At 44.6% G+C, this 25168-nt stretch overlaps 1 protein-coding gene across 10 annotated transcripts in view; it reads right to left on the reverse strand.

Annotated features, from left to right (window-relative positions):
• Positions 1 to 3695: 3695 nt before the first annotated feature.
• LOC115192877 (tight junction protein ZO-1-like) overlaps positions 3696 to 25168 on the reverse strand; it is a 168074-nt gene continuing 146601 nt past the window's right edge. For 9 of the 10 annotated variants that reach the window (XM_029751799.1, XM_029751798.1, XM_029751802.1 and 6 more), the window contains 7 exons: positions 23869 to 23960; positions 21494 to 21703; positions 19683 to 19819; positions 15110 to 15584; positions 11432 to 11643; positions 10872 to 11015; positions 3696 to 6118 (listed from right to left, as the gene is read on the reverse strand). In XM_029751799.1, the coding sequence (XP_029607659.1) occupies positions 6024 to 6118; positions 10872 to 11015; positions 11432 to 11643; positions 15110 to 15584; positions 19683 to 19819; positions 21494 to 21703; positions 23869 to 23960 (1365 nt within the window). In that variant the 3' untranslated portion in view covers positions 3696 to 6023. The remainder of the gene's footprint in view (positions 6119 to 10871; positions 11016 to 11431; positions 11644 to 15109; positions 15585 to 19682; positions 19820 to 21493; positions 21704 to 23868; positions 23961 to 25168) is intronic. The other variant, XM_029751801.1, reaches the window with a different exon arrangement.

A 25168-nucleotide genomic window follows, 5' to 3' on the forward strand; every position in this document is an offset into this window, starting at 1 on the left:
TAAAGGCAGGCCACAGTAATCTGGTCCTAGATCAGTTTAGAGGCAGGCCACAGTAAATCTGGTCCTAGATCAGTTTAAAGGCAGGCCACAGTAAATCTGGTCCTAGATCAGTTTAAAGGCAGGCCACAGTAAATCTGGTCCTAGATCAGTTTAAAGGCAGGCCACAGTAAATCTGGTCCTAGATCAGTTTAGAGGCAGGCCACAGTAAATCTGGTCCTAGATCAGTTTAGAGGCAGGCCACAGTAAATCTGGTCCTAGATTAAAACATGTATATTTTATGTAACCTTCATTTAACCAGGCAAGTCAGTTAAGAACAAATTCTTATTTACAAGGCCTACCCCAGCCAGACCTGGACGACGCTGGGCCAATTGAGAGCCGCCCTATGGGACTCCCAATCACGGCCAGAAGTGATACAGCCTGGATTTGAACCAGGGACTGTAGTGACACCTCTTGCGCTGACCACTCGGGAGTTTGTGCTCAACTCCAAAGCAGTCATTGTCAAGACAAACTTTATTCTTTTTTTTTTAATTCAAAACTAATTTGACATGACAATGAGTGATGGAGTCGGTATAATAGCACAAACTGACTGGCACTCAGGCTAGGCCAAACTAATGGCATATATATATATATATATATGACACGATCTAAAGTATGTGGACACCCCTTCAAATGTGTGGATTTGGAACACACAGTCATGCAATCTCCATAGACAAACATTGGCAGTAGAATGGTCTTACTAAAGAGCTCAGTGACTTTAAACGTGGCACCGTCTTAGGATGCCACCTTTGCAACAAGTCAGTTCAGATTTGATTTGATTTGATTTGATTCATCAAATTTCTGCCCTAATATATATATATTGTATGTCATACTGAACAAAAATATAAACGCAACATGCAACAATTTCAGAGATTTTACTGAGTTTTTCAATGTTCCCTCTAAACTGTGCGTGACGCAGAACAAATACCAGCACATGGAGAGAAGCACACTAATCAACGATTCCCTTTACCGTGGCAATTGTGATCGAATTAGCCACTTTCAACGCCACATTCCGAAACAAAGCCACGCAAGAGATTTTGTTGTAGGGGTTCTATTGCGCAAGACTCAGCCTGTACTTTACACAGACAGATGCGGCATAACCAATCAGAGCTGCAAATACCCTTGCCATATATTGATCTGTGCCATTCACTTTGAACTGGAATGTTTACAGCTGTGGTCCTGAGACGATAAGCTTGTTAGGAGATCGAAGGGAGAGAACTGCATGTAGCCACGTGTGCACATTTTGTTCATATCCTTTGCCAGTTAGTGAGTTATTTGCCCAGTTATAGATAATTTGTAGTCCGCAATAGTGGAGTGATTGCTTCCTACAAGAGCACACAAAACGTGTACATTTGTAGACATATTTGAAAAGTGAGGTGTCCTTTTTTTTTTTTATCTTAAAGGGGAAGTGTTGTATTTTGAGACAGGCTTTCATTTTATTTTTTTAATTTAATCTTTATTTAACTAGGCAAGTCAGTTAAGAACAAATTCTTATTTACAATGACGGCCTACCCCGGCCAAACTCGGATGATGCCAGGCCAATTGTGCGCCGCCCTATTGGACTCCCAATCACGGCCGGATGTGATGCAGCCTGGAATCAAACCAGGGACTGCAGTGACGCCTCTAGCACTGAGATGCAGTGGCTTAGTAGCCAATAGGCAGAGTAGCATCATTTGTCTGTAATAATTGTATTGGAATAATAATACATTTTATTTTGTAACATGGTTTCTTACAAAACACAACATTTTCAGTCACCTGCTTGTCTGAAGGACAAGTGGATAAATGGGTTAATGTCAAGCACTGCATGTTTTTTTGTTCTCATGGAATGTAGGCCTACATTGAACACCACACATTGGCTGCTACTGTAGGCTGAATGATAGAACAGCTATTTCCATGTTAAAATGTTATGGGATGCATTTTCTCCATTGTTTTTGATGGTAGGCCACTCTGGTAGGCCTACATTATGATCAAATAGCCACAGTAACCTACTTGGCCACTGTTAAAACTGTAACTTAAAGCGGCTACAGCCTCAGTGTTCACAGTAAAACTGTAACTTAAAGCGGGTACAGCCTCAGTGTTGACAGTAAAACTAACTTAAAGCAGGTACAGCCTCAGTGTTGACAGTAAAACTGTAACTTAAAGCAGGAACAGCCTAAGTGTTGACAGTAAAACTAACTTAAAGCAGGTACAGCCTCAGTGTTGACAGTAAAACTAACTTAAAGCAGGAACAGCCTCAGTGTTCACAGTAAAACTGTAACTTAAAGCAGGTACAGCCTCAGTGTTGACAGTAAAACTGTAACTTAAAGCAGGAACAGCCTCAGTGTTGACAGTAAAACTAACTTAAAGCAGGTACAGCCTCAGTGTTGACAGTAAAACTGTAACTTAAAGCAGGAACAGCCTCAGTGTTGACAGTAAAACTGTAACTTAAAGCAGGTACAGCCTCAGTGTTGACAGTAAAACTGTAACTTAAAGCAGGAACAGCCTCAGTGTTCACAGTAAAACTAACTTAAAGCAGGTACAGCCTCAGTGTTGACAGTAAAACTAACTTAAAGCAGGAACAGCCTCAGTGTTGACAGTAAAACTGTAACTTAAAGCAGGAACAGCCTCAGTGTTGACAGTAAAACTGTAACTTAAAGCAGATACAGCCTCAGTGTTCTCAGTAAAACTGTAACTTAAAGCGGGAACAGCCTCAGTGTTGACAGTAAAACTAACTTAAAGCAGGTACAGCCTCAGTGTTGACAGTAAAACTAACTTAAAGCAGGAACAGCCTCAGTGTTGACAGTAAAACTGTAACTTAAAGCAGGAACAGCCTCAGTGTTGACAGTAAAACTGTAACTTAAAGCAGATACAGCCTCAGTGTTGACAGTAAAACTAACTTAAAGCGGGAACAGCCTCAGTGTTGACAGTAAAACTGTAACTTAAAGCGGGAACAGCCTCAGTGTTCACAGTAAACGGACGCTGGATGTTGCACAGAATTTTCACAATGTTTAAATTTGTGCTCAGCAGACCTGAAATGGCAGATTTTTTTAGGTAACATTGATTACAGTTCATATGAGGAAATCAGTCAATTGAAATAAACTGATTAGGTCCTAATCTGTTTGTCACATGACTGGGAATACAGATACCTCACAATGGGCCTCAGGATTTCGTCATGGTATTTTTGTGCATTGATAAAATGCAATTGTGTTCGTTGTCTGTAGCTTATGCCTGTCCGTACCATAACCCCACCGCCACCATGGGGCACTCTGTTCACAACGTTGACATCAGCAAACTGCTCGCCCACACAATGCCATACACGTGGTCGGCGGTTGTGAGGCAGGTTGGACGTACTGCCAAATTCTCTATAATGACATTGGAGGCGGCTTATGGTAGAGAAATTAACATTACATTCTCTGGCACAGCTCTGGTGGAGATTCCTGCAGTCATCATGACAATTGCACGCTCCTTCAAAACTTGAGACCTCTGACATTGTTGTGTGGCCTTATTGTCCCCAGCACAAGGTGCACCTGTGTAATAATCATGTTTAATCAGCTTCTTGAAATGCCACACCTGTCAGGTGGATGGATTATTTTAGCAAAGGCGAAACGGTCACTAACAGGGATGTAAACAAATTTGTGCACTAAATTTGAGAGAAATAAACTTTTAGTGCATATGAAACATTTCTGGGATCATTTTTATTTCAGCTCATGAAAAACATAGGACCAACACTTTTACATGTTGTTTATATTTTCGCTCAGTATAGTTTATCCCCTTTTGGACCCTGATGAGATCATTGAGAGTGAGAAGACACCAGACAATCTGTAACCTTTGTACACCATTCATTCACCATATGAGACACTTGACGCCACGAGTAAAAGGCTTGGAGACCGAAAGGAATTGCAACATGAATTGTAGATGATTGAAATATCTTATTACTGTAATGGATCTCCAGACATGCATTTGCATCCAAAGATTAGCAAGCTGAAAAATCTACACACCAATCTGTTAAGCGAGACACACCTACAGTCAGATCAGTGTGTATTAGAAGCATCCTACTCAATAATGTACTCTCTTCTCACGATTGAAGTCTCAAACCAAGCACTACTTTTAAAATTATTTTATGTATTAATACAGTGTTATACTTAGAAATGTGTTGCAAAGAACAAAACATTTAACGTAAATAAAACTAAAATAAATAATGTCAGCCACACAGGAAAAAGAAAACTAGTGTTGTCATCATATCAAAATAAAATAGTACGTATATGCCATAATAAATAGTCTATTAGTACAAAAATACATTTCAGTAGAACGGAGCTTTCAGCATCACAAATGGAGAGGGACCGGCTCCTTAAAGCAGCTCCCCTCAAGTACAGATCTTTTAAAATGATTTAAAACAAGCACTTTTTCTATTTTTTTTTTTGTAAATAAGAAAAAAATGTTATTTCTGATTGTTAGAAATTCCTTTTTAAGTAGTAGTTTTGTGTGGGTATGTATGATGGTAGAAAAGTTGGATTTTATTACTGCTTACTGTAGGTCAGTTCCAAGGCTCACGGTAGGTATGTATAACCAGAATACAAACACAACCAATTAAATCATCACTTTCTCTCTCTTTTTTTTTTTTTAAGATTTTTTTTTTTTTTTTTAACTTTTATACAAAATAACAAATGTAGAAAAGTTCATTTACAGCGAACCAAGGCCATATGCTAGCATTATGTACAGCCACAATTTAAACATGTTTTTGTTTAGTATTTTCTCAAACTTCAATATGCATAGCAGGAAAAGAAAGCATTACCGCTTCAATCAGCCTCAAATATTATGGTATGCTAAATCCAAGTTCACTGATATAATGGCTTGAAAATGCAGAGAAATGCTACTTTTTTTTTAAACTTCCATAATTGATCAATCACTACAACTTAAAAATATCTGTTTTTAAGTAAGTCTTTATACTGAAAAAAAAAAAGTTACTATGCATATAAGGCAGCACTGCTTGCAGTGTAAGATGGGACTTTTAATGTGTTTGAACTTAGTAGTAAGCAGGCTTCTGGACCTGAGTCATAGCACATGCATAGAGATGTAGACAGCTGCAGGAGTTTGTCAAATCAAGTCAGTTACATGTATCTACGGTAAAACATAACTACAAAAGATTCACTTCTTCTAAACATGGAGAGAGAAATCCCATTTGACCAACCAAACAGGGGCATCCAATGCCAATACTTTACCTTCAGTCTTCAGTATTATACCTTCATAAACGACGCCTACAGTACTTAATCTCCAATCTTCCTTCACAACCCTTGTTGAGATGAGATCATCTGCAAGTCCTTAGCTATCCTTCAAGAGAGAAACGCATGACCACAGACAACCTCACAAACAAAAAACGTTTTTGCATATATCGACTTTTTTGTTTGTGAGTGCATACATTAAATTGAAAATTTCCGTTGCAATATTCAAATGTTTTTTTTTCTCAAGAATTCTCCTTATCTAGAATTTTTTTCAAAAATGTTATTTTTCTTGCAATTTGCGCAGACTTGGTTTAAAAAAAAAAATGGCTAAAAATGTCAAAATGAGATTATTCTTCAGTCAGTCTGTGGTACTGTTCATGCATTCCAACAGCTAAATTTTTTTTAAATATAATATATTTTAGTTTTTAAAAGTTTTTATTTTTTTGCAAGCCTTTAGTTAAAGCACCAAAAAAAGGAGGGGGGGGGGGGGGAAGAGCACAGCACTGGGATAGGATGCTACGTTGAGACTCCTCCCACTTCAATGGGACTCCTACCTTGCTGATTTTTTTTTGGGGGGGGGGGGGGGGGCGCAGTAAACAACGCATCAATGTTCAATATTCAAGAATCAAGTTCGTGCTTCATCAAGTCAAGCAGTGCTGCCCCCTGCTGCCTGGGAGGGGACAACGGGGCAAGGTGGTCACAGCAGCAGGAGAGGAGGGCAACGTTTCAGTCTGTGGCTGCCCCCTGCTCTAACACATTCAGTAACAGGCCAGCTGTCTCCCTCTATGTTCAGAAGTGGTCAATGAGCACAGACACACAGTTGGCTCCCACCAGGTAGTTGGGGTCTCCTGGGAGAGACTTGTTCTGCCATGTCTTGGAGTCACCTGAAGGAATTAGAGAAACAGGAACACAGTTATCGGTCAGTCGGGTTGGTTGTTTGTCTTTCTTATTGTGCTGTTCTTTCCATTTGTTTTAAGGCCCAGTGTTATGTTAAGAGTGACCTACAGGCCGTAAATAACAGCATACGCTGACGAGAACTTACACAAAAAAATCATCATGTATATTGTGTGTGAGGAATGTACGTGCAGTGCCTTGAAAAAGTATTTCTAAACATTGTATTGTGTTAAAGTGGGATTAAAATGTATTTCATTGTAATTTTTTTGTTAACATTCTACACAAAATACTGACTGTAATACAGTATCCTAACCCTGACTAATACAGTATCCTAACCCTGACTAATACAGTATCCTAACCCTGACTAATACAGTATCCTAACCCTAACTAATACAGTATCCTAACCCTGACTAATACAGTATCCTAACCCTAACTAATACAGTATCCTAACCCTAACTAATACAGTATCCTAACCCTGACTAATACAGTATCCTAACCTAACTAATACAGTATCCTAACCCTAACTAATACAGTATCCTAACCCTAACCCTGACTAATACAGTATCCTAACCCTAACTAATACAGTATCCTAACCCTAACTAATACAGTATCCTAACCCTGACTAATACAGTATCCTAACCCTAACTAATACAGTATCCTAACCCTGACTAATACAGTATCCTAACCCTAACTAGTACAGTATCCTAACCCTGACTAATACAGTATCCTAACCCCAATACTGACTAATACAGTATCCTAACCCTAACTAATACAGTATCCTAACCCTAACTAATACAGTATCCTAACCCTGACTAATACAGTATCCTAACCCTGACTAATACAGTATCCTAACCCTAACTAATACAGTATCCTAAACCTAACTAATACAGTATCCTAACCCTGACTAATACAGTATCCTAACCCTGACTAATACAGTATCCTAACCCTAACTAATACAGTATCCTAACCCTGACTAATACAGTATCCTAACCCTAACTAATACAGTATCCTAACCCTAACTAATACAGTATCCTAACCCTAACTAATACAGTATCCTAACCCTGACTAATACAGTATCCTAACCCTAACTAATACAGTATCCTAACCCTGACTAATACAGTATCCTAACCCTAACTAGTACAGTATCCTAACCCTGACTAATACAGTATCCTAACCCCAATACTGACTAATACAGTATCCTAACCCTGACTAATACAGTATCCTAACCCTAACTAATACAGTATCCTAACCCTGACTAATACAGTATCCTAACCCTGACTAATACAGTATCCTAACCCTGACTAATACAGTATCCTAACCCTAACTAATACAGTATCCTAACCCTAACTAATACAGTATCCTAACCCTGACTAATACAGTATCCTAACCCTAACCCTAACTAATACAGTATCCTAACCCTGACCCTAACTAATACAGTATCCTAACCCTAACCCTAACTAATACAGTATCCTAACCCTAACTAATACAGTATCCTAACCCTGACTAATACAGTATCCTAACCCTAACTAATACAGTATCCTAACACTGACTGTAATACAGTATCCTAACATTGACTGTAATACAGTACCCTAACACTAACACATCCTAACCCCAAGACCAACTGTAATACAGTATCCTAACCCTGACTAATACAATATCCTAACCCCAACACTGACTGTAATACAGTATCCTAACATTGACTGTAATACAATATCCTAACCCCAACACTGACTGTAATACAGTATCCTAACATTGACTAATACAGTATCCTAACCCCAACTGTAGTTCCCTGTCTTCTTGGTAAGCAACTCCAGTGTAGATTTGGCCTTGTGTTGTAGGTGAATTCCTCTCCCAGTATGCTGTAAAGCAGACTGCAGCAGGTTTTCCTTTACGATTTTGCCTGTGCTTAGCTCTATCCTGTTTCTTTTTATCCTGAAAAACTCCCCAGTATTGGCCGATGTCAAGCATACCCATAACATGATGCAGCCACCACCATGCTTGAAAATGAGGAAGCAGTTACTCAGTGATATTTTTTATTTTTTGATGCATGTTTTGGAATATTTTTATATATTTGATATATTAAATGTCTGATTTGTTATTGTTACACATCACTACCCTTCTTTACGAGGCTTTTGCAGTTGAAACTGTGCTTGAAACCAATACTTGACTGAGGGACCTTATGTATGGGGGACAGAGGACAGGTTAGTCATTAAAACATCAAGTTAACCCTTATTATTTCACACAGAGAATCCACGTCATTTATGTGATTTGTTAAGCCAAATTTTAGTCCTGAAATAATTTAGGCTTGCCTAAACAAAGGGGCTGAATACTTATGTATTTATTAAGATAAATAAATAAAAATGCATATAATTTTTCTTCTACTTTGAGAGAGTATTTTGTGTAGATTGTTGACAAACATGTACAATTAAATCCCACTTTGTAACAATAAACATGTGAAGAAATCCAAGGGGTGTGAATACTTTTGCAAGGCAGACGCTGTACATAAACCCACTATAGCTACACATTTCAGAACTACATACTCAAAACATTTTGTTACTAAAGTGCTACATATGTTAACATTACTAGGCTGTATGTACACTACCGTTCAAAAGTTTAAGGTCACTTAGAAATGTCCTTGTTTTTGAAAGAAATGCTTTTTTTTTTGTCCATTAAAATAACATCAAATTGATCAGAAATACAGTGTAGACATTGTTAATGTTGTAAATGACTATTGTAGCTGGAAACGGCTGATTTTTTTTTAATGGAATATCTACAGAGGCCCATTATCAGCAACCATCACTCCTGTGTTCCAATGGCACGTTGTGTTAGCTAATCCAAGTTTATCATTTTAAAAGGCTAATTGATCATTAGAAAACCCTTTTGCAATTATGTTAGCACAGCTGAAAACTGTTGTTCTGATCAAAGAAGCAATAAAACTGGCCTTCTTTAGGCTAGTTCAGTATCTGGAGCATCAGCATTTGTGGGTTTGATTACAGGCTCAAAATGGCCAGACACAAACAGCTTTCTTCTGAAACTTGTCAGTCTATTCTTGTTCTGAGAAATGAAGGCTATTCCATGAGAGAAATTGCCAATAAACTGAAGATCTCGTACAACGCTGTATACTACTCCCTTCACAGAAGGGAGCAAGAGGAGTGGGAGGCCCCGGTGCACAACTAAGCAAGAGGACAAGTACATTAGAGTGTCTAGTTTGAGAAACAGACGCCTCACAAGTCCTCAACTGGCAGCGTCATTAAATAGTACCCACAAAACACCAGTCTCAACATCAACAGTGAAGAGGTGACTCCGGGATGCTGGCCTTCTAGGCAGAGTTGCAAAGAAAAAGCCACATCTCAGACTGGCCAATAAAAATAAAAGATTAAGATGGGCAAAAGAACACAGACACTGGACAGAGGAATATTGGAAAAAAGTGTTATGGATAGACAACTTAAGTTTGAGGTGTTCGGATCACAAAGAAGAACATATGTTGGAGGAGTGCTTGACGCCATCTGTCAAGCATGGTGGAGGCAATGTGATGGTCTAGGGGTGCGATGGTAAAGTGGGAGATTTGTACAGGGTAAAAGGGATCTTGAAGAAGGAAGGCTATCACTACATTTTGCAACGCCATGCCATACCATGTGGACGGCGCATAATTGGAGCCAATTTCCTCTTACAACAGGACAATGACCCAATGCACAGCTCCAAACTATGTAAGAACTATTTAGGGAAGAAGCAGTCAGCTGGTGTTCTGTCTATAATGGAGTGACCAGCACAGTCACCAGATCTCAACCCTATTGAGCTGTTGTGGGAGCAGCTTGACCATAAGAAGTGTCCATCAAGCCAATCCAACTTGTGGGAGGTGCTTCAGGAAGCATGGGGTGAAATCTCTTCAGATTACCTCAACAAATTGACAACTAGAATGCCAAAGGTCTGCAAGGCTGTAATTGCTGCAAATGGAGGATTCTTTGACGAAAGCAAAAGTTTGAAGGACACAATTATTATTTCAATTAAAAATCATTATTTATAACCTTGTCAACGTTTTGACTATATTTCCTATTCATTTTGTAACTCATTTCATGTATGTTTTCATGGAAAACAAGGACATTTCTAAGTGAGCCCAAACCTTTGAACGGTAGTGTATGTTAGGTTTAACAACAACACAGGCTATTTTCATAATCCTCACATTGTAACTACTGTGGGAAATAACTAAGTAGGTGAGTGATAGAAATGTTTAGAGTGTTACAAAACCCCATAAAGAAAATGCAATGTTGTGACTAGAAAATTGAATGACTGGAACCTGGAAACCAGTAGAAACCAGTAGATGAGATTATTCAAAAGTGTGATAATGATGAGGAACAAGCCAGATCTTTCTTTTGCAGGGTTGGGGTCAATTCCATTTCAATTCAGGAAGTGATATGATTTTTAATTTTTTTTTTTTTTTTAATATTGGAATTAAAGAGCTTCTCATTCTCGGTTTATTGAGAAATCATTGAATAAAAAAAGTAAGTTTACTTGACTGACTGAACTGACCCCAGAACCTTCTCCCCAGCGACACCCATAGAGTTGGAAAGACAGCCCGCCCCTGAGCCAATGTACTCTTATCCAACTCTATGGTGACCCCTCCTCAATCACAACACCAACCAATCACACAAGCCACCCGAAGCCCCGACCCAACCCCCAACCAATCACACAAGCCACCCGAAACCCCGGCCCAACCCCCAAAAGGACAGAGAGAGGACAGCATACCCGACGAGGAGTCGGAGGATTTTAGAGCAAAAGACCAGCCATCGGGGGTCATAGACGCACAGTGAGGTAGACGCAGCTCCACCGGCTTCAGGAACTTGAGGCCGTGAGGCCCACACATCACCAGAGGGCTGAGCAGGGTCTCTCCTGGATGGAATAGACAGAGGCAAGAATTATATATTTTCTATTTTGTCTTTAATTAAGGGGAACGGAATTCTGCTCTCCTTTCATATTTAAGATAGACAGATCTTGAGAAAGGAGGAGACAGATCTTGAGAAAGGAGGAGACAGATCTTGAGAAAGGAGGAGACAGATCTTGAGAAAGGAGGAGACGGATCTTGAGAAAGGAGGAGACAGATCTTGAGAAAGGAGGAGACAGATCTTGAGAAAGGAGGAGACAGATCTTGAGAAAGGAGGAGACAGATCTTGAGAAAGGAGGAGACAGTTGAAAGGGATGGAACTCCTGTCTCCAGGGTCCTGAGTTGGCAGCACTGTAGCTAGAGCATCAAGAGTAAGATGTACTATCCAGCGGGCATAGTGATTAAGAAAACACTAGACACATACCTTTCTCCTTGTCCAGGGGGGGCAGGATGCTGTTGTCCCTGCAGACCTTGAAGTAGATCTCCTGTTCTACGCTGTCGGGGATGGCCCCCTGGGGGATGATGATGCTGACTCCCGTCTCAATGGAGCTCAGCACCCCGCCGTTACAGTTAAAGATCCCCCGGGCCGTGGCCACGACTGTGTGACCTTCATCCTCCTCATCATCCCCCAGAACACTGGGGTAGAGAGAGGTGTGACTGTTAGTTACTATCTATACTGTATAGAACACTGGGGTAGAGAGAGGTGTGACTGTTAGTTACTATCTATACTGTATAGAACACTGGGGTTGAGAGAGGTGTGACTGTTAGTTACTATCTATACTGTATAGAACACTGGGGTAGAGAGAGGTGTGACTGTTAGTTACTATCTATACTGTATAGAACACTGGGGTAGAGAGAGGTGTGACTGTTAGTTACTATCTATACTGTATAGAACACTGGGGTAGAGAGAGGTGTGACTGTTAGTTACTATCTATACTGTATAGAACACTGGGGTAGAGAGAGGTGTGACTGTTAGTTACTATCTATACTGTATAGAACACTGGGGTAGAGAGAGGTGTGACTGTTAGTTACTATCTATACTGTATAGAACACTGGGGTAGAGAGAGGTGTGACTGTTAGTTACTATCTATACTGTATAGAACACTGGGGTAGAGAGAGGTGTGACTGTTAGTTACTATCTATACTGTATATAACACTGGGGTAGAGAGAGGTGTGACTTAGTTACTATCTATACTGTATAGAACACTGGGGTAGAGAGAGGTGTGACTGTTAGTTACTATCTATACTGTATAGAACACTGGGGTAGAGAGAGGTGTGACTGTTAGTTACTATCTATACTGTATAGAACACTGGGGTAGAGAGAGGTGTGACTGTTAGTTACTATCTATACTGTATAGAACACTGGGGTAGAGTGGAGGGAGGTGAAAGGGGGAGGGGCTGATCTAGAGTGGGGAGAAGGTAGATGGTGAACAGTGAGTCATGCCAACAGCAGGCTACATAACCAGGCCTCCACATAACCAGGCCTCCACATAACCAGGCCTCTACATAACCAGGCCTCTACATAACCAGGCCTCTACATAACCAGGCCTCTACATAACCAGGCCTCTACATAACCAGGCCTCTACATAACCAGGCCTCTACATAACCAGGCCCCTACATAACCAGGCCTCTACATAACCAGGCCCCTACATAACCAGGCCTCTACATAACCAGGCCCCTACATAACCAGGCCCCTACATAACCAGGCCCCTACATAACCCTGCTACATAACCAGGCCTCTACATAACCAGGCCTCTACATAACCAGACCCCTACATAACCCTGCTACATAACCAATTCCCTACATAACCAATTCCCTACATAACCAGGCCCCTACATAACCAGGCCTCTACATAACCAGGCTTCTACATAACCAGGCTTCTACATAACCAGGCCTCTACATGACCCTGCTACACAACCAGGCCTCTACATAACCAGGCCTCTACATGACCCTGCTACACAACCAGGCCTCTACATAACCAGGCCTCTACATGACCCTGCTACACAACCAGGCCTCTACATAACCAGGCCTCTACATAACCAGGCCCCTACATAACCAGGCCTCTACATAACCAGGCCCCTACATAACCAGGCCTCTACATAACCAGGCCCCTACATAACCAGGCCCCTACATAACCAGGCCCCTACATAACCCTGCTACATAACCAGGCCTCTACATAACCAGGCCTCTACATAACCAGACCCCTACATAACCCTGCTACATAACCAATTCCCTACATAACCAATTCCCTACATAACCAGGCCCCTACATAACCAGGCCTCTACATAACCAGGCTTCTACATAACCAGGCTTCTACATAACCAGGCCTCTACATGACCCTGCTACACAACCAGGCCTCTACATAACCAGGCCTCTACATGACCCTGCTACACAACCAGGCCTCTACATAACCAGGCCTCTACATGACCCTGCTACACAACCAGGCCTCTACACAACCAGGTCTCTACACAACCAGGCCTCTACACAACCAGGCCTCTACACAACCAGGCCTCTACACAACCAGGGCTCTACACAACCAGGCTTCTACACAACCAGGGCTCTACACAACCCTACAAGATCATGAACATGCTTTCACAGATTTATCATTTTTGCCATTGCTTGTATATGACGTTCAAGACAGGTAAATTAGTGTTTTGCTGTATGGAAGACAGGTAAATGAGTGTTTTGGTGTATGAAAGACAGGTAAATGAGTGTTTTGCTGTATGGAAGACAGGTAAATGAGTGTTTTGGTGTATGGAAGACAGGTAAATGAGTGTTTTGGTGTATGGAAGACAGGTAAATGAGTGTTTTGGTGTATGGAAGACAGGTAAATGAGTGTTTTGGTGTATGGAAGACAGGTAAATGAGTGTTTTGGTGTATGGAAGACAGGTAAATGAGTGTTTTGCTGTATGGAAGACAGGTAAATGAGTGTTTTGCTGTATGGAAGACAGGTAAATGAGTGTTTTGCTGTATGGAAGACAGGTAAATGAGTGTTTTGGTGTATGGAAGACAGGTAAATGAATGTTTTGGTGTATGAAATACAGGTAAATGAGTGTTTTGGTGTATGGAAGACAGGTAAATGAGTGTTTTGGTGTATGGAAGACAGGTAAATGAGTGTTTTGTTGTATGGAAGACAGGTAAATGAGTGTTTTGGTGTATGGAAGACAGGTAAATGAGTGTTTTGGTGTATGGAAGACAGGTAAATGAGTGTTTTGCTGTATGGAAGACAGGTAAATGAGTGTTTTGAGTGTTTTGGTGTATGAAATACAGGTAAATGAGTGTTTTGGTGTATGGAAGACAGGTAAATGAGTGTTTTGGTGTATGGAAGACAGGTAAATGAGTGTTTTGTTGTATGGAAGACAGGTAAATGAGTGTTTTGGTGTATGGAAGACAGGTAAATGAGTGTTTTGGTGTATGGAAGACAGGTAAATGAGTGTTTTGCTGTATGGAAGACAGGTAAATGAGTGTTTTGAGTGTTTTGGTGTATGGAAGACAGGTAAATGAGTGTTTTGGTGTATGGAAGACAGGTAAATGAGTGTTTTGGTGTATGAAAGACAGGTAAATGAGTGTTTTGGTGTATGGAAGACAGGTAAATGAGTGTTTTGCTGTATGGAAGACAGGTAAATGAGTGTTTTGGTGTATGGAAGACAGGTAAATGAGTGTTTTGCTGTATGGAAGACAGGTAAATTAGTGTTTTGGTGTATGAAGACAGGTAAATGAGTGTTTTGCTGTATGGAAGACAGGTAAATGAGTGTTTTGTTGTATGGGGAAGAGAGGTGGAGCTATAGCAGAGCTATAGGCGGAGCTAAAGGAGTCCTCCACCACAGAAGCAGAGTAACAGTCAGAGAGGTCACTACAAGGTCAGAACTCAGAACCATGATTTAGTACATCTGTAAATATGATGCTGCAGATGTCCCAGTGATTTAATGAGAACTGTGTCGGGTGGCTGGGGCTAGAGGCATAACAACGAGGTCTCTGCTAAATGACCATATTGGAACAACCTTGTCAAACAAACACCTTGTTAAGAGGTTTGGAACTCTTGGGATAATCGTTAAGTCACCTGATCAGGTAACCCCCCCCCCCCCCCCCGCCATATCCTTACCTGACAGGTATGGCCTTGGGAACAGCATTGTTGACTAGGTTGTTGTGCTGCTGGTACTTGGGTCCCCTGTTGTCCATGGTGCGAGTGAACGTGTCCAGTCCACTGTCGTGGTCCAGGGCCTGAGGAGACAGCGGAGGCTTGGTCCTGCTGTTGTTGTTGACCACACTGGGTTTGGGGTTGTTGCTACTGATCAGGAGGTCGTTGGGGAGGAGGTTGTGGTTGAACTTGGGGCTCTCAAACTTCCTCTCGAAGGGCCGGGCCGTGGAGGTGTAAGGCTTAGGGACGTATCGGTTGTAGCTTTGTGGGGTGGGGGTGGTTCCAGGGGTTTTTGGGGGTGCGTCGGTGCCGTTGACCCCCACTGGGGACCTCTGGGCCAGGTAGGGCTGGGAGGGGAGATCCTGGAGGGTAGAGGGGCGAAGGCCGGAGAGATCGTGTTTGGGAGAGGCGCTGAGGAGCTGGTCGGGCTGTGAGTTCACTAGAGAGAGAGGAGAAGGGCTGTGAGTTCACTAGAGGGAAAGGGGAAGGGAGGTGAGTTCACTAGAGAGAGAGGGGAAGGGATGTGAGTTCACCAGAGAGAGAGGGGAAGATGTGAGTTCACTAGAGGGAGAGGGGAAGGGCTGTGAGTTCACTAGAGAGAGAGGGGAAGGGCTGTGAGTTCACTAGAGAGAGAGGGGGGGAAGGGCTGTGAGTTCACTAGAGAGAGAGGGGAAGGGCTGTGAGTTCACTAGAGAGAGAGGGGAAGGGATGTGAGTTCACCAGAGAGAGAGGGGAAGGGAGGTGAGTTCACTAGAGAGAGAGGGGAAGGGATGTGAGTTCACCAGAGAGAGAGGGGAAGATGTGAGTTCACTAGAGGGAGAGGGGAAGGGATGTGAGTTCACCAGAGAGAGAGGGGAAGATGTGAGTTCACTAGAGGGAGAGGGGAAGGGCTGTGAGTTCACTAGAGAGAGAGGAGGGGAAGGGCTGTGAGTTCACTAGAGAGAGAGGGGAAGGGCTGTGAGTTCACCAGAGAGAGAGGGGAAGGGATGTGAGTTCACTAGAGAGAGAGGGGAAGGGCTGTGAGTTCACTAGAGAGAGAGGGGAGAAGGGCTGTGAGTTCACTAGAGAGAGAGGGGAAGGGCTGTGAGTTCACTAGAGAGAGAGGGGAAGGGCTGTGAGTTCACTAGAGGGAGAGGGGAAGGGCTGTGAGTTCACTAGAGAGAGAGGGGAAGGGCTGTGAGTTCACTAGAGAGAGAGGGGAAGGGCTGTGAGTTCACTAGAGAGAGAGGGGAAGGGCTGTGAGTTCACTAGAGAGAGAGGGGAAGGGCTGTGAGTTCACTAGAGAGAGAGGGGAAGGGCTGTGAGTTCACTAGAGAGAGAGGGGAAGGGATGTGAGTTCACTAGAGAGAGAGGGGAAGGGATGTGAGTTCACTAGAGAGAGAGGGGAAGGGCTGTGAGTTCACTAGAGAGAGAGGGGAAGGGCTGTGAGTTCACTAGAGAGAGAGGGGAAGGGATGTGAGTTCACTAGAGAGAGAGGGGAAGGGATGTGAGTTCACTAGAGAGAGAGGGGGGGAAGGGCTGTGAGTTCACTAGAGGGAGAGGGGAAGGGATGTGAGTTCACTAGAGAGAGAGGGGAAGGGATGTGAGTTCACTAGAGAGAGGGGAAGGGATGTGAGTTCACTAGAGGGAGAGGGGAAGGGATGTGAGTTCACTAGAGAGAGAGGGGAAGGGCTGTGAGTTCACTAGAGAGAGAGGGGAAGGGATGTGAGTTCACTAGAGAGAGAGGGGAAGGGATGTGAGTTCACTAGAGAGAGAGGGGAAGGGATGTGAGTTCACTAGAGAGAGAGGGGAAGGGCTGTGAGTTCACTAGAGAGAGAGGGGAAGGGCTGTGAGTTCACTAGAGAGAGAGGGGAAGGGATGTGAGTTCACTAGAGAGAGAGGGGAAGGGATGTGAGTTCACTAGAGAGAGAGGGGAAGGGATGTGAGTTCACTAGAGAGAGAGGGGAAGGGCTGTGAGTTCACTAGAGAGAGAGGGGAAGGGATGTGAGTTCACTAGAGAGAGGGGAAGGGATGTGAGTTCACTAGAGAGAGAGGGGAAGGGATGTGAGTTCACTAGAGAGAGGGGAAGGGATGTGAGTTCACTAGAGAGAGAGGGGAAGGGATGTGAGTTCACTAGAGAGAGGGGAGAAGGGCTGTGAGTTCACTAGAGAGAGAGGGGAAGGGCTGTGAGTTCACTAGAGAGAGGGGAGAAGGGCTGTGAGTTCACTAGAGAGAGAGGGGAAGGGATGTGAGTTCACCAGAGAGAGAGGGGAAGGGATGTGAGTTCACTAGAGGGAGAGGGGAAGGGCTGCGAGTTCACCAGAGAGAGAGGGGAAGGGCTGTGAGTTCACTAGAGAGAGAGGGGAAGGGCTGTGAGTTCACTAGAGAGAGAGGGGAAGGGCTGTGAGTTCACTAGAGAGAGAGGGGAAGGGCTGTGAGTTCACTAGAGAGAGGGGAAGGGATGTGAGTTCACTAGAGAGAGGGGAAGGGATGTGAGTTCACTAGAGAGAGAGGGGAAGGGATGTGAGTTCACTAGAGAGAGAGGGGAAGGGATGTGAGTTCACTAGAGAGAGAGGGGAAGGGATGTGAGTTCACTAGAAGAGGGGAAGGGATGTGAGTTCACTAGAGAGAGAGGGGAAGGGATGTGAGTTCACTAGAGAGAGAGGGGAAGGGATGTGAGTTCACTAGAGAGAGAGGGGAAGGGATGTGAGTTCACTAGAGAGAGGGGAAGGGCTGTGAGTTCACTAGAGAGAGAGGGGAAGGGATGTGAGTTCACTAGAGGGAGAGGGGAAGGGCTGTGAGTTCACTAGAGAGAGAGGGGAAGGGATGTGAGTTCACTAGAGAGAGAGGGGAAGGGCTGTGAGTTCACTAGAGAGAGAGGGGAAGGGATGTGAGTTCACTAGAGAGAGAGGGGAAGGGCTGTGAGTTCACTAGAGAGAGGGGAGAAGGGCTGTGAGTTCACTAGAGAGAGAGGGGAAGGGATGTGAGTTCACTAGAGGGAGAGGGGAAGGGATGTGAGTTCACTAGAGAGAGAGGGGAAGGGATGTGAGTTCACTAGAGAGAGAGGGGAAGGGATGTGAGTTCACTAGAGAGAGGGGAAGGGCTGTGAGTTCACTAGAGAGAGAGGGGAAGGGCTGTGAGTTCACTAGAGGGAGAGGGGAAGGGATGTGAGTTCACTAGAGAGAGAGGGGAAGGGATGTGAGTTCACTAGAGAGAGAGGGGAAGGGATGTGAGTTCACTAGAGAGAGGGGAAGGGCTGTGAGTTCACTAGAGAGAGAGGAAGGGCTGTGAGTTCACTAGAGAGAGAGGGGAAGGGATGTGAGTTCACTAGAGAGAGAGGGGAAGGGATGTGAGTTCACTAGAGAGAGGGGAAGGGCTGTGAGTTCACTAGAGAGAGAGGAAGGGATGTGAGTTCACTAGAGAGAGAGGGGAAGGGATGTGAGTTCACTAGAGAGAGAGGGGAAGGGCTGTGAGTTCACTAGAGAGAGGGGAAGGGATGTGAGTTCACTAGAGAGAGGGGAAGGGCTGTGAGTTCACTAGAGAGAGAGGGGAAGGGCTGTGAGTTCACTAGAGAGAGAGGGGAAGGGATGTGAGTTCACTAGAGAGAGAGGGGAAGGGATGTGAGTTCACTAGAGAGAGAGGGGAAGGGATGTGAGTTCACTAGAGAGAGGGGAAGGGCTGTGAGTTCACTAGAGAGAGAGGGGAAGGGATGTGAGTTCACTAGAGAGAGGGGAAGGGCTGTGAGTTCACTAGAGAGAGAGGGGAAGGGCTGTGAGTTCACTAGAGAGAGAGGGGAAGGGCTGTGAGTTCACTAGAGAGAGGGGAAGGGATGTGAGTTCACTAGAGAGAGGGGAAGGGCTGTGAGTTCACTAGAGAGAGAGGGGAAGGGCTGTGAGTTCACTAGAGAGAGAGAGAGGGGAAGGGATGTGAGTTCACTAGAGAGAGAGGGGAAGGGATGTGAGTTCACTAGAGAGAGAGGGGAAGGGATGTGAGTTCACTAGAGAGAGAGGGGAAGGGATGTGAGTTCACTAGAGAGAGAGGGGAAGGGATGTGAGTTCACTAGAGAGAGAGGGGAAGGGATGTGAGTTCACTAGAGAGAGAGGGGAAGGGATGTGAGTTCACTAGAGAGAGAGGGGAAGGGATGTGAGTTCACTAGAGAGAGAGGGGAAGGGCTGTGAGTTCACTAGAGAGAGGGGAAGGGCTGTGAGTTCACTAGAGAGAGAGGGGAAGGGCTGTGAGTTCACTAGAGAGAGAGGGGAAGGGCTGTGAGTTCACTAGAGAGAGGGGAAGGGCTGTGAGTTCACTAGAGAGAGAGGGGAAGGGCTGTGAGTTCACTAGAGAGAGAGGGGAAGGGCTGTGAGTTCACTAGAGAGAGAGGGGAAGGGCTGTGAGCACCGTGATACAGCCTAGATTCAGCCTTTACACTTCTATACAGCCACAAGTCTACCACACTATTACATGGTAGAGATGCTTTTAGTAGCCACCAGAAAAATCACAAGTGAATTCTTAGTACTTTGCTGGATTAAAAAGGCTACATGACATCATCATGGTTCATTACCATCATTGGTGGTGAGTTTGGGCAGGCTGTTGGGTGGTACGGCAGGGCTGGGGGGTCCGTACTGGGAGACAGGACTGATCTGGGGGAGGGGATCGTACCTCTTCTCTACCGGACTCACCTTCTCCACAGACTCCGTCCTAAAACACAGACACGGCAGAAGGTGTTTGAGATCATTCCAGTGAAATTGTGCAGAATGATTTAATCTACTAATCAGTGTCACCTTGAAGCTCCAATAAGTCATTATGCGATGAAGATGAGCAGTTCTGCCTCAGGACATGATCCCCTCAAAACGCTGACAGTCAGCCTGATCTCTGACCATATTGATTGTACTTCCCCTCTCAGATCTACAGTACACATGTGCCTTGGGGCTGGGCACTGATTTGGGTCGTGTGTACCTGTTGTAGGGGTTATGGGTAGTGTAGTGTTCCTGTTGTAGGGGTTATGGGTAGTGTAGTGTACCTGTTGTAGGGGTTATGGGTAGTGTACCTGTTGTAGGGGTTATGGGTAATGTACCTGTTGTAGGGGTTATGGGTAGTGTACCTGTTGTAGGGGTTATGGGTAGTGTACCTGTTGTAGGGGTTATGGGTAGTGTAGTGTACCTGTTGTAGGGGTTATGGGTAGTGTAGTGTTCCTGTTGTAGGGGTTATAGATAGTGTAGTGTACCTGTTGTAGGGGTTATGGGTAGTGTAGTGTTCCTGTTGTAGGGGTTATGGGTAGTGTAGTGTACCTGTTGTAGGGGTTATGGGTAATGTACCTGTTGTAGGGGTTATGGGTAGTGTACCTGTTGTAGGGGTTATGGGTAGTGTACCTGTTGTAGGGGTCATGGGTAGTGTAGTGTGCCTGTTGTAGGGGTTATGGGTAGTGTAGTGTACCTGTTATAGGGGTTATGGGTAGTGTAGTGTACCTGTTGTAGGGGTTATGTGTAGTGTACCTGTTGTAGGGGTTATGGTTAGCGTAGTGTACCTGTTGTAGGGGTTATGGGTAGTGTAGTGTTCCTGTTGTAGGGGTTATGGGTAGTGTAGTGTACCTGTTGTAGGGGTTATGGGTAGTGTAGTGTACCTGTTGTAGGGGTTATGGGTAGTGTAGTGTTCCTGTTGTAGGGGTTATGGGTAGTGTAGTGTACCTGTTGTAGGGGTTATGGGTAATGTACCTGTTGTAGGGGTTATGGGTAGTGTACCTGTTGTAGGGGTTATGGGTAGTGTACCTGTTGTAGGGGTCATGGGTAGTGTAGTGTACCTGTTGTAGGGGTTATGGTTAGTGTAGTGTACCTGTTGTAGGGGTTATGGGTAGTGTAGTGTTCCTGTTGTAGGGGTTATGGGTAGTGTAGTGTACCTGTTGTAGGGGTTATGGGTAGTGTACCTGTTGTAGGGGTTATGGGTAGTGTAGTGTACCTGTTGTAGGGGTTATGGGTAGTGTAGTGTTCCTGTTGTAGGGGTTATGGGTAGTGTAGTGTACCTGATGTAGGGGTTATGGGTAGTGTACCTGTTGTAGGGGTTATGGGTAGTGTACCTGTTGTAAGGGTTATGGGTAGTGTACCTGTTGTAGGGGTTATGGGTAGTGTACCTGTTGTAGGGGTTATGGGTAGTGTACCTGTTGTAGGGGTTATGGGTAGTGTACCTGTTGTAGGGGTTATGGGTAGTGTACCTGTTGTAGGGGTTATGGGTAGTGTACCTGTTGTAGGGGTTATGGGTAGTGTACCTGTTGTAGGGGTTATGGGTAATGTAGTGTACCTGCTGTAGGGGTTATGGGTAGTGTACCTCTTGTAAGGGTTATGGGTAGTGTACCTGTTGTAGGGGTTATGGGTAGTGTACCTGTTGTAAGGGTAAGCTAGCTGGGTCTGTGGTGGGAAGCGGTTGATCCCGGGGGTGGGGTTCATGGCCTTGCTGTCGAAGCTGCGCCGGTCAAAGTAGGACAGCTGCTTCCTGTAATACTCCTCATCCTCATCAGCATCGTAGTGGTTGGAGGAGTGGGCCACGTCATCCAGGGGTTTAGACCCAGGGGGATTCTGGGGCTCAGGGGCTCTGAGGGGAGATGGAGAGAGCGAGGGACAGTCAGAGAGCAGCACAGATAAACATTTTGCGTTGGGGTTGGGGTCAATTACATTTCAATTCCAGTCAATCCACCTGGCCATGCTGCTGCTCCAGTTTCAACTGTTCTGCCTGCGGCTACGGAACCCTGACCTGTTCACCGGACGTGCTTGTTGCACCCTCGACAATTACTATGATTATTATTATTTGACCATGCTGGTCATTTACGAACATTTTAACATCTTGACCATGTTCTGTTATAATATCCACCCGGCACAGCCAGAAGAGGACTGGCCACCCCTCATAGCCTGGTTCCTCTCTAGGTTTCTTCCTAGGTTTTTGGCCTTTCTCAGGAGTTTTTCCTAGGGAGTTTTTCCCAGCCACCGTGCTTCTTTCACATGCATTGCTTGCTGTTTGGGGTTTTAGGCTGGGTTTCTGTACAGCACTTTGAGATTTCAGCTGATGTACGAAGGGCTATATAAATAAATTTGATTTGATTTGATTTGAATTCAGAAAGTAAACCAAATTCCAATTGCAATTTTTTTTCTTCTTGAAATGGAATTGACCCCAACCCTGATACACTTACAAATCCATTCCACAGAGTAGAGGGTAGAGTGAGAGACAGGATGACCAGTTAGAGAGCTCAACAGATCCACACAGACAGATCCACACAGACAGATCCACACAGACAGATCCACACAGACAGATCCACACAGACAGATCCACTCAGGAGAAAGTAGAGCAAGCGACAGACAGTGAGAGAGAAGGGTACACAGACAGACAGACAGACAGACAGACAGACAGACAGACAGACAGACAGACAGACAGACAGAGAGCGAGAGACCGAGGGGAACACAGTCAGACAGACAGAGGGACAGACAGAGGGGTAGACAGAGGGGTAGACATTCAGACAGACAGCCAGTGAGACAGAGGGGTAGACAGACATTCAGAGAGAGACAGAGAGACAGACAGAGGGGAACACAGTCAGACAGAGACAGACAGAGGGGTAGACAGTCAGACAGAGGGACAGAGAGCAGCACAGATCCACACAGTGGATCAGCAAGAGTACAAACATGGATAAACACAGGAGAAGGAGAGAGACAGGTAACTGTACCGATCAATACAGGAGAGAGACAGGTAACTGTACTTATCAATACAGGAGAGAGACAGGTAACTGTACTTATCAATACAGGAGAGAGACAGGTAACTGTACCGATCAATACAGGAGAGAGACAGGTAACTGTACCGATCAATACAGGAGAGAGACAGGTAACTGTACCTATCAATACAGGAGAGAGACAGGTAACTGTACCGATCAATACAGGAGAGAGACAGGTAACTGTACCGATCAATACAGGAGAGAGACAGGTAACTGTACCGATCAATACAGGAGAGAGACAGGTAACTGTACCGATCAATACAGGAGAGAGACAGGTAACTGTACCGATCAATACAGGAGAGAGACAGGTAACTGTACCGATCAATACAGGAGAGAGACAGGTAACTGTACTGATCAATACAGGAGAGAGACAGGTAACTAACTGTACTGATCAATACAGGAGAGAGACAGGTAACTAACTGTACTGATCAATACAGGAGAGAGACAGGTAACTGTACTGATCAATACAGGAGAGAGACAGGTAACTGTACCGATCAATACAGGAGAGAGACAGGTAACTGTACTGATCAATACAGGAGAGAGACAGGTAACTGTACCGATCAATACAGGAGAGAGACAGGTAACTGTACTGATCAATACAGGAGAGAGACAGGTAACTGTACCGATCAATACAGGAGAGAGACAGGTAACTGTACTGATCAATACAGGAGAGAGACAGGTAACTGTACCGATCAATACAGGAGAGATGGTCTTCACATTACAGCGCCATGTTGTTCTGTTTTCCTGATGCATCCTGGTAGCTGCACTGTCTAACATGTCCACTAGGTGGAGCTCTGGGGTTGACAGTGATAAATGAACCAGGTGGATTTTCTCACCATTGTCCTTCATCCACCTCTTTATATATATTTAGTAAATATATACCACAGGTCTGATCCCACATAACTTCCAGGAGAGTATGTGATCATTTCTGTGGGTTGAACCCATAACCTTGGTGTTATTAGCACCAGGGCAGAGTGCTGTGCTGTGTGTGTACACACACCTGGAAGTGGGTTTCTCCTGCTCCAGGTTGCTGAGGGAGTTGGCTTTGGGGACAGGGCCAGGTGCAGTCATAGGTCTGGGCAGGTCCGCAGGCTGGAACACCAGACAGACCAGAGGGAGGTTAAAACAGAATAACGTACAACTACCCAGGTTGTCCACTATCTGGTCAAGTTGCAGTCAGAAGCACCGCTAAGTTCTACAATGTATCTTCTTCAAACCGTAACCACAGTGCTAAATGTATGCCCGTCACCCAACCTTCAATTAAGATCAATAAGCAAAATGTTTGTTTTCATTAATTTGTACTATAGATCCCATTTTGACTTGACAGCTTGGCCTTATAGTGGGAACCAACTACACAGCCTCTCATGTTATCCTGGTATCCAATCACATTCATCAGTGGTTTGTTGCCCCAATCACACGTTACTCTGCCAGAAGAACCCCCATTTGCCACTGATCAGTATAACTACCAGGGTTACTAGTACCCCAGGCTGAGACCCCCCAGACATCCATTATAACTACCAGGGCTACTAGTACCCCAGGCTGAGACCCTCCAGACATCCATTATAACTACCAGGGCTACTAGTACCCCAGGCTGAGACCCCCCAGACATCCATTATAACTACCAGGGCTACTAGTACCCCAGGCTGAGACCCTCCAGACATCCATTATAACTACCAGGGCTACTAGTACCCCAGGCTGAGACCCCCCAGACATCCATTATAACTACCAGGGCTACTAGTACCCCAGGCTGAGACCCCCCAGACATCCATTATAACTACCAGGGCTACTAGTACCCCAGGCTGAGACCCCCCAGACATCCATTATAACTACCAGGGCTACTAGTACCCCAGGCTGAGACCATCCAGACATCCACTATAACTACCAGGGCTACTAGTACCCCAGGCTGAGACCCCCCAGACATCCATTATAACTACCAGGGCTACTAGTACCCCAGGCTGAGACACCCCAGACATCCATTATAACTACCAGGGCTACTAGTACCCCAGGCTGAGACCCTCCAGACATCCATTATAACTACCAGGGCTACTAGTACCCCAGGCTGAGACCATCCAGACATCCACTATAACTACCAGGGCTACTAGTACCCCAGGCTGAGACCCCCCAGACATCCATTATAACTACCAGGGCTACTAGTACCCCAGGCTGAGACCCTCCAGACATCCATTATAACTACCAGGGCTACTAGTACCCCAGGCTGAGACTCCCCAGACATACATTATAACTACCAGGGCTACTAGTACCCCAGGCTGAGACCCTCCAGACATCCATTATAACTACCA

The sequence above is a fragment of the Salmo trutta genome, chromosome 4, assembly GCF_901001165.1.
Source record: "Salmo trutta chromosome 4, fSalTru1.1, whole genome shotgun sequence".
Lineage (NCBI taxonomy): Eukaryota > Metazoa > Chordata > Actinopteri > Salmoniformes > Salmonidae > Salmo > Salmo trutta.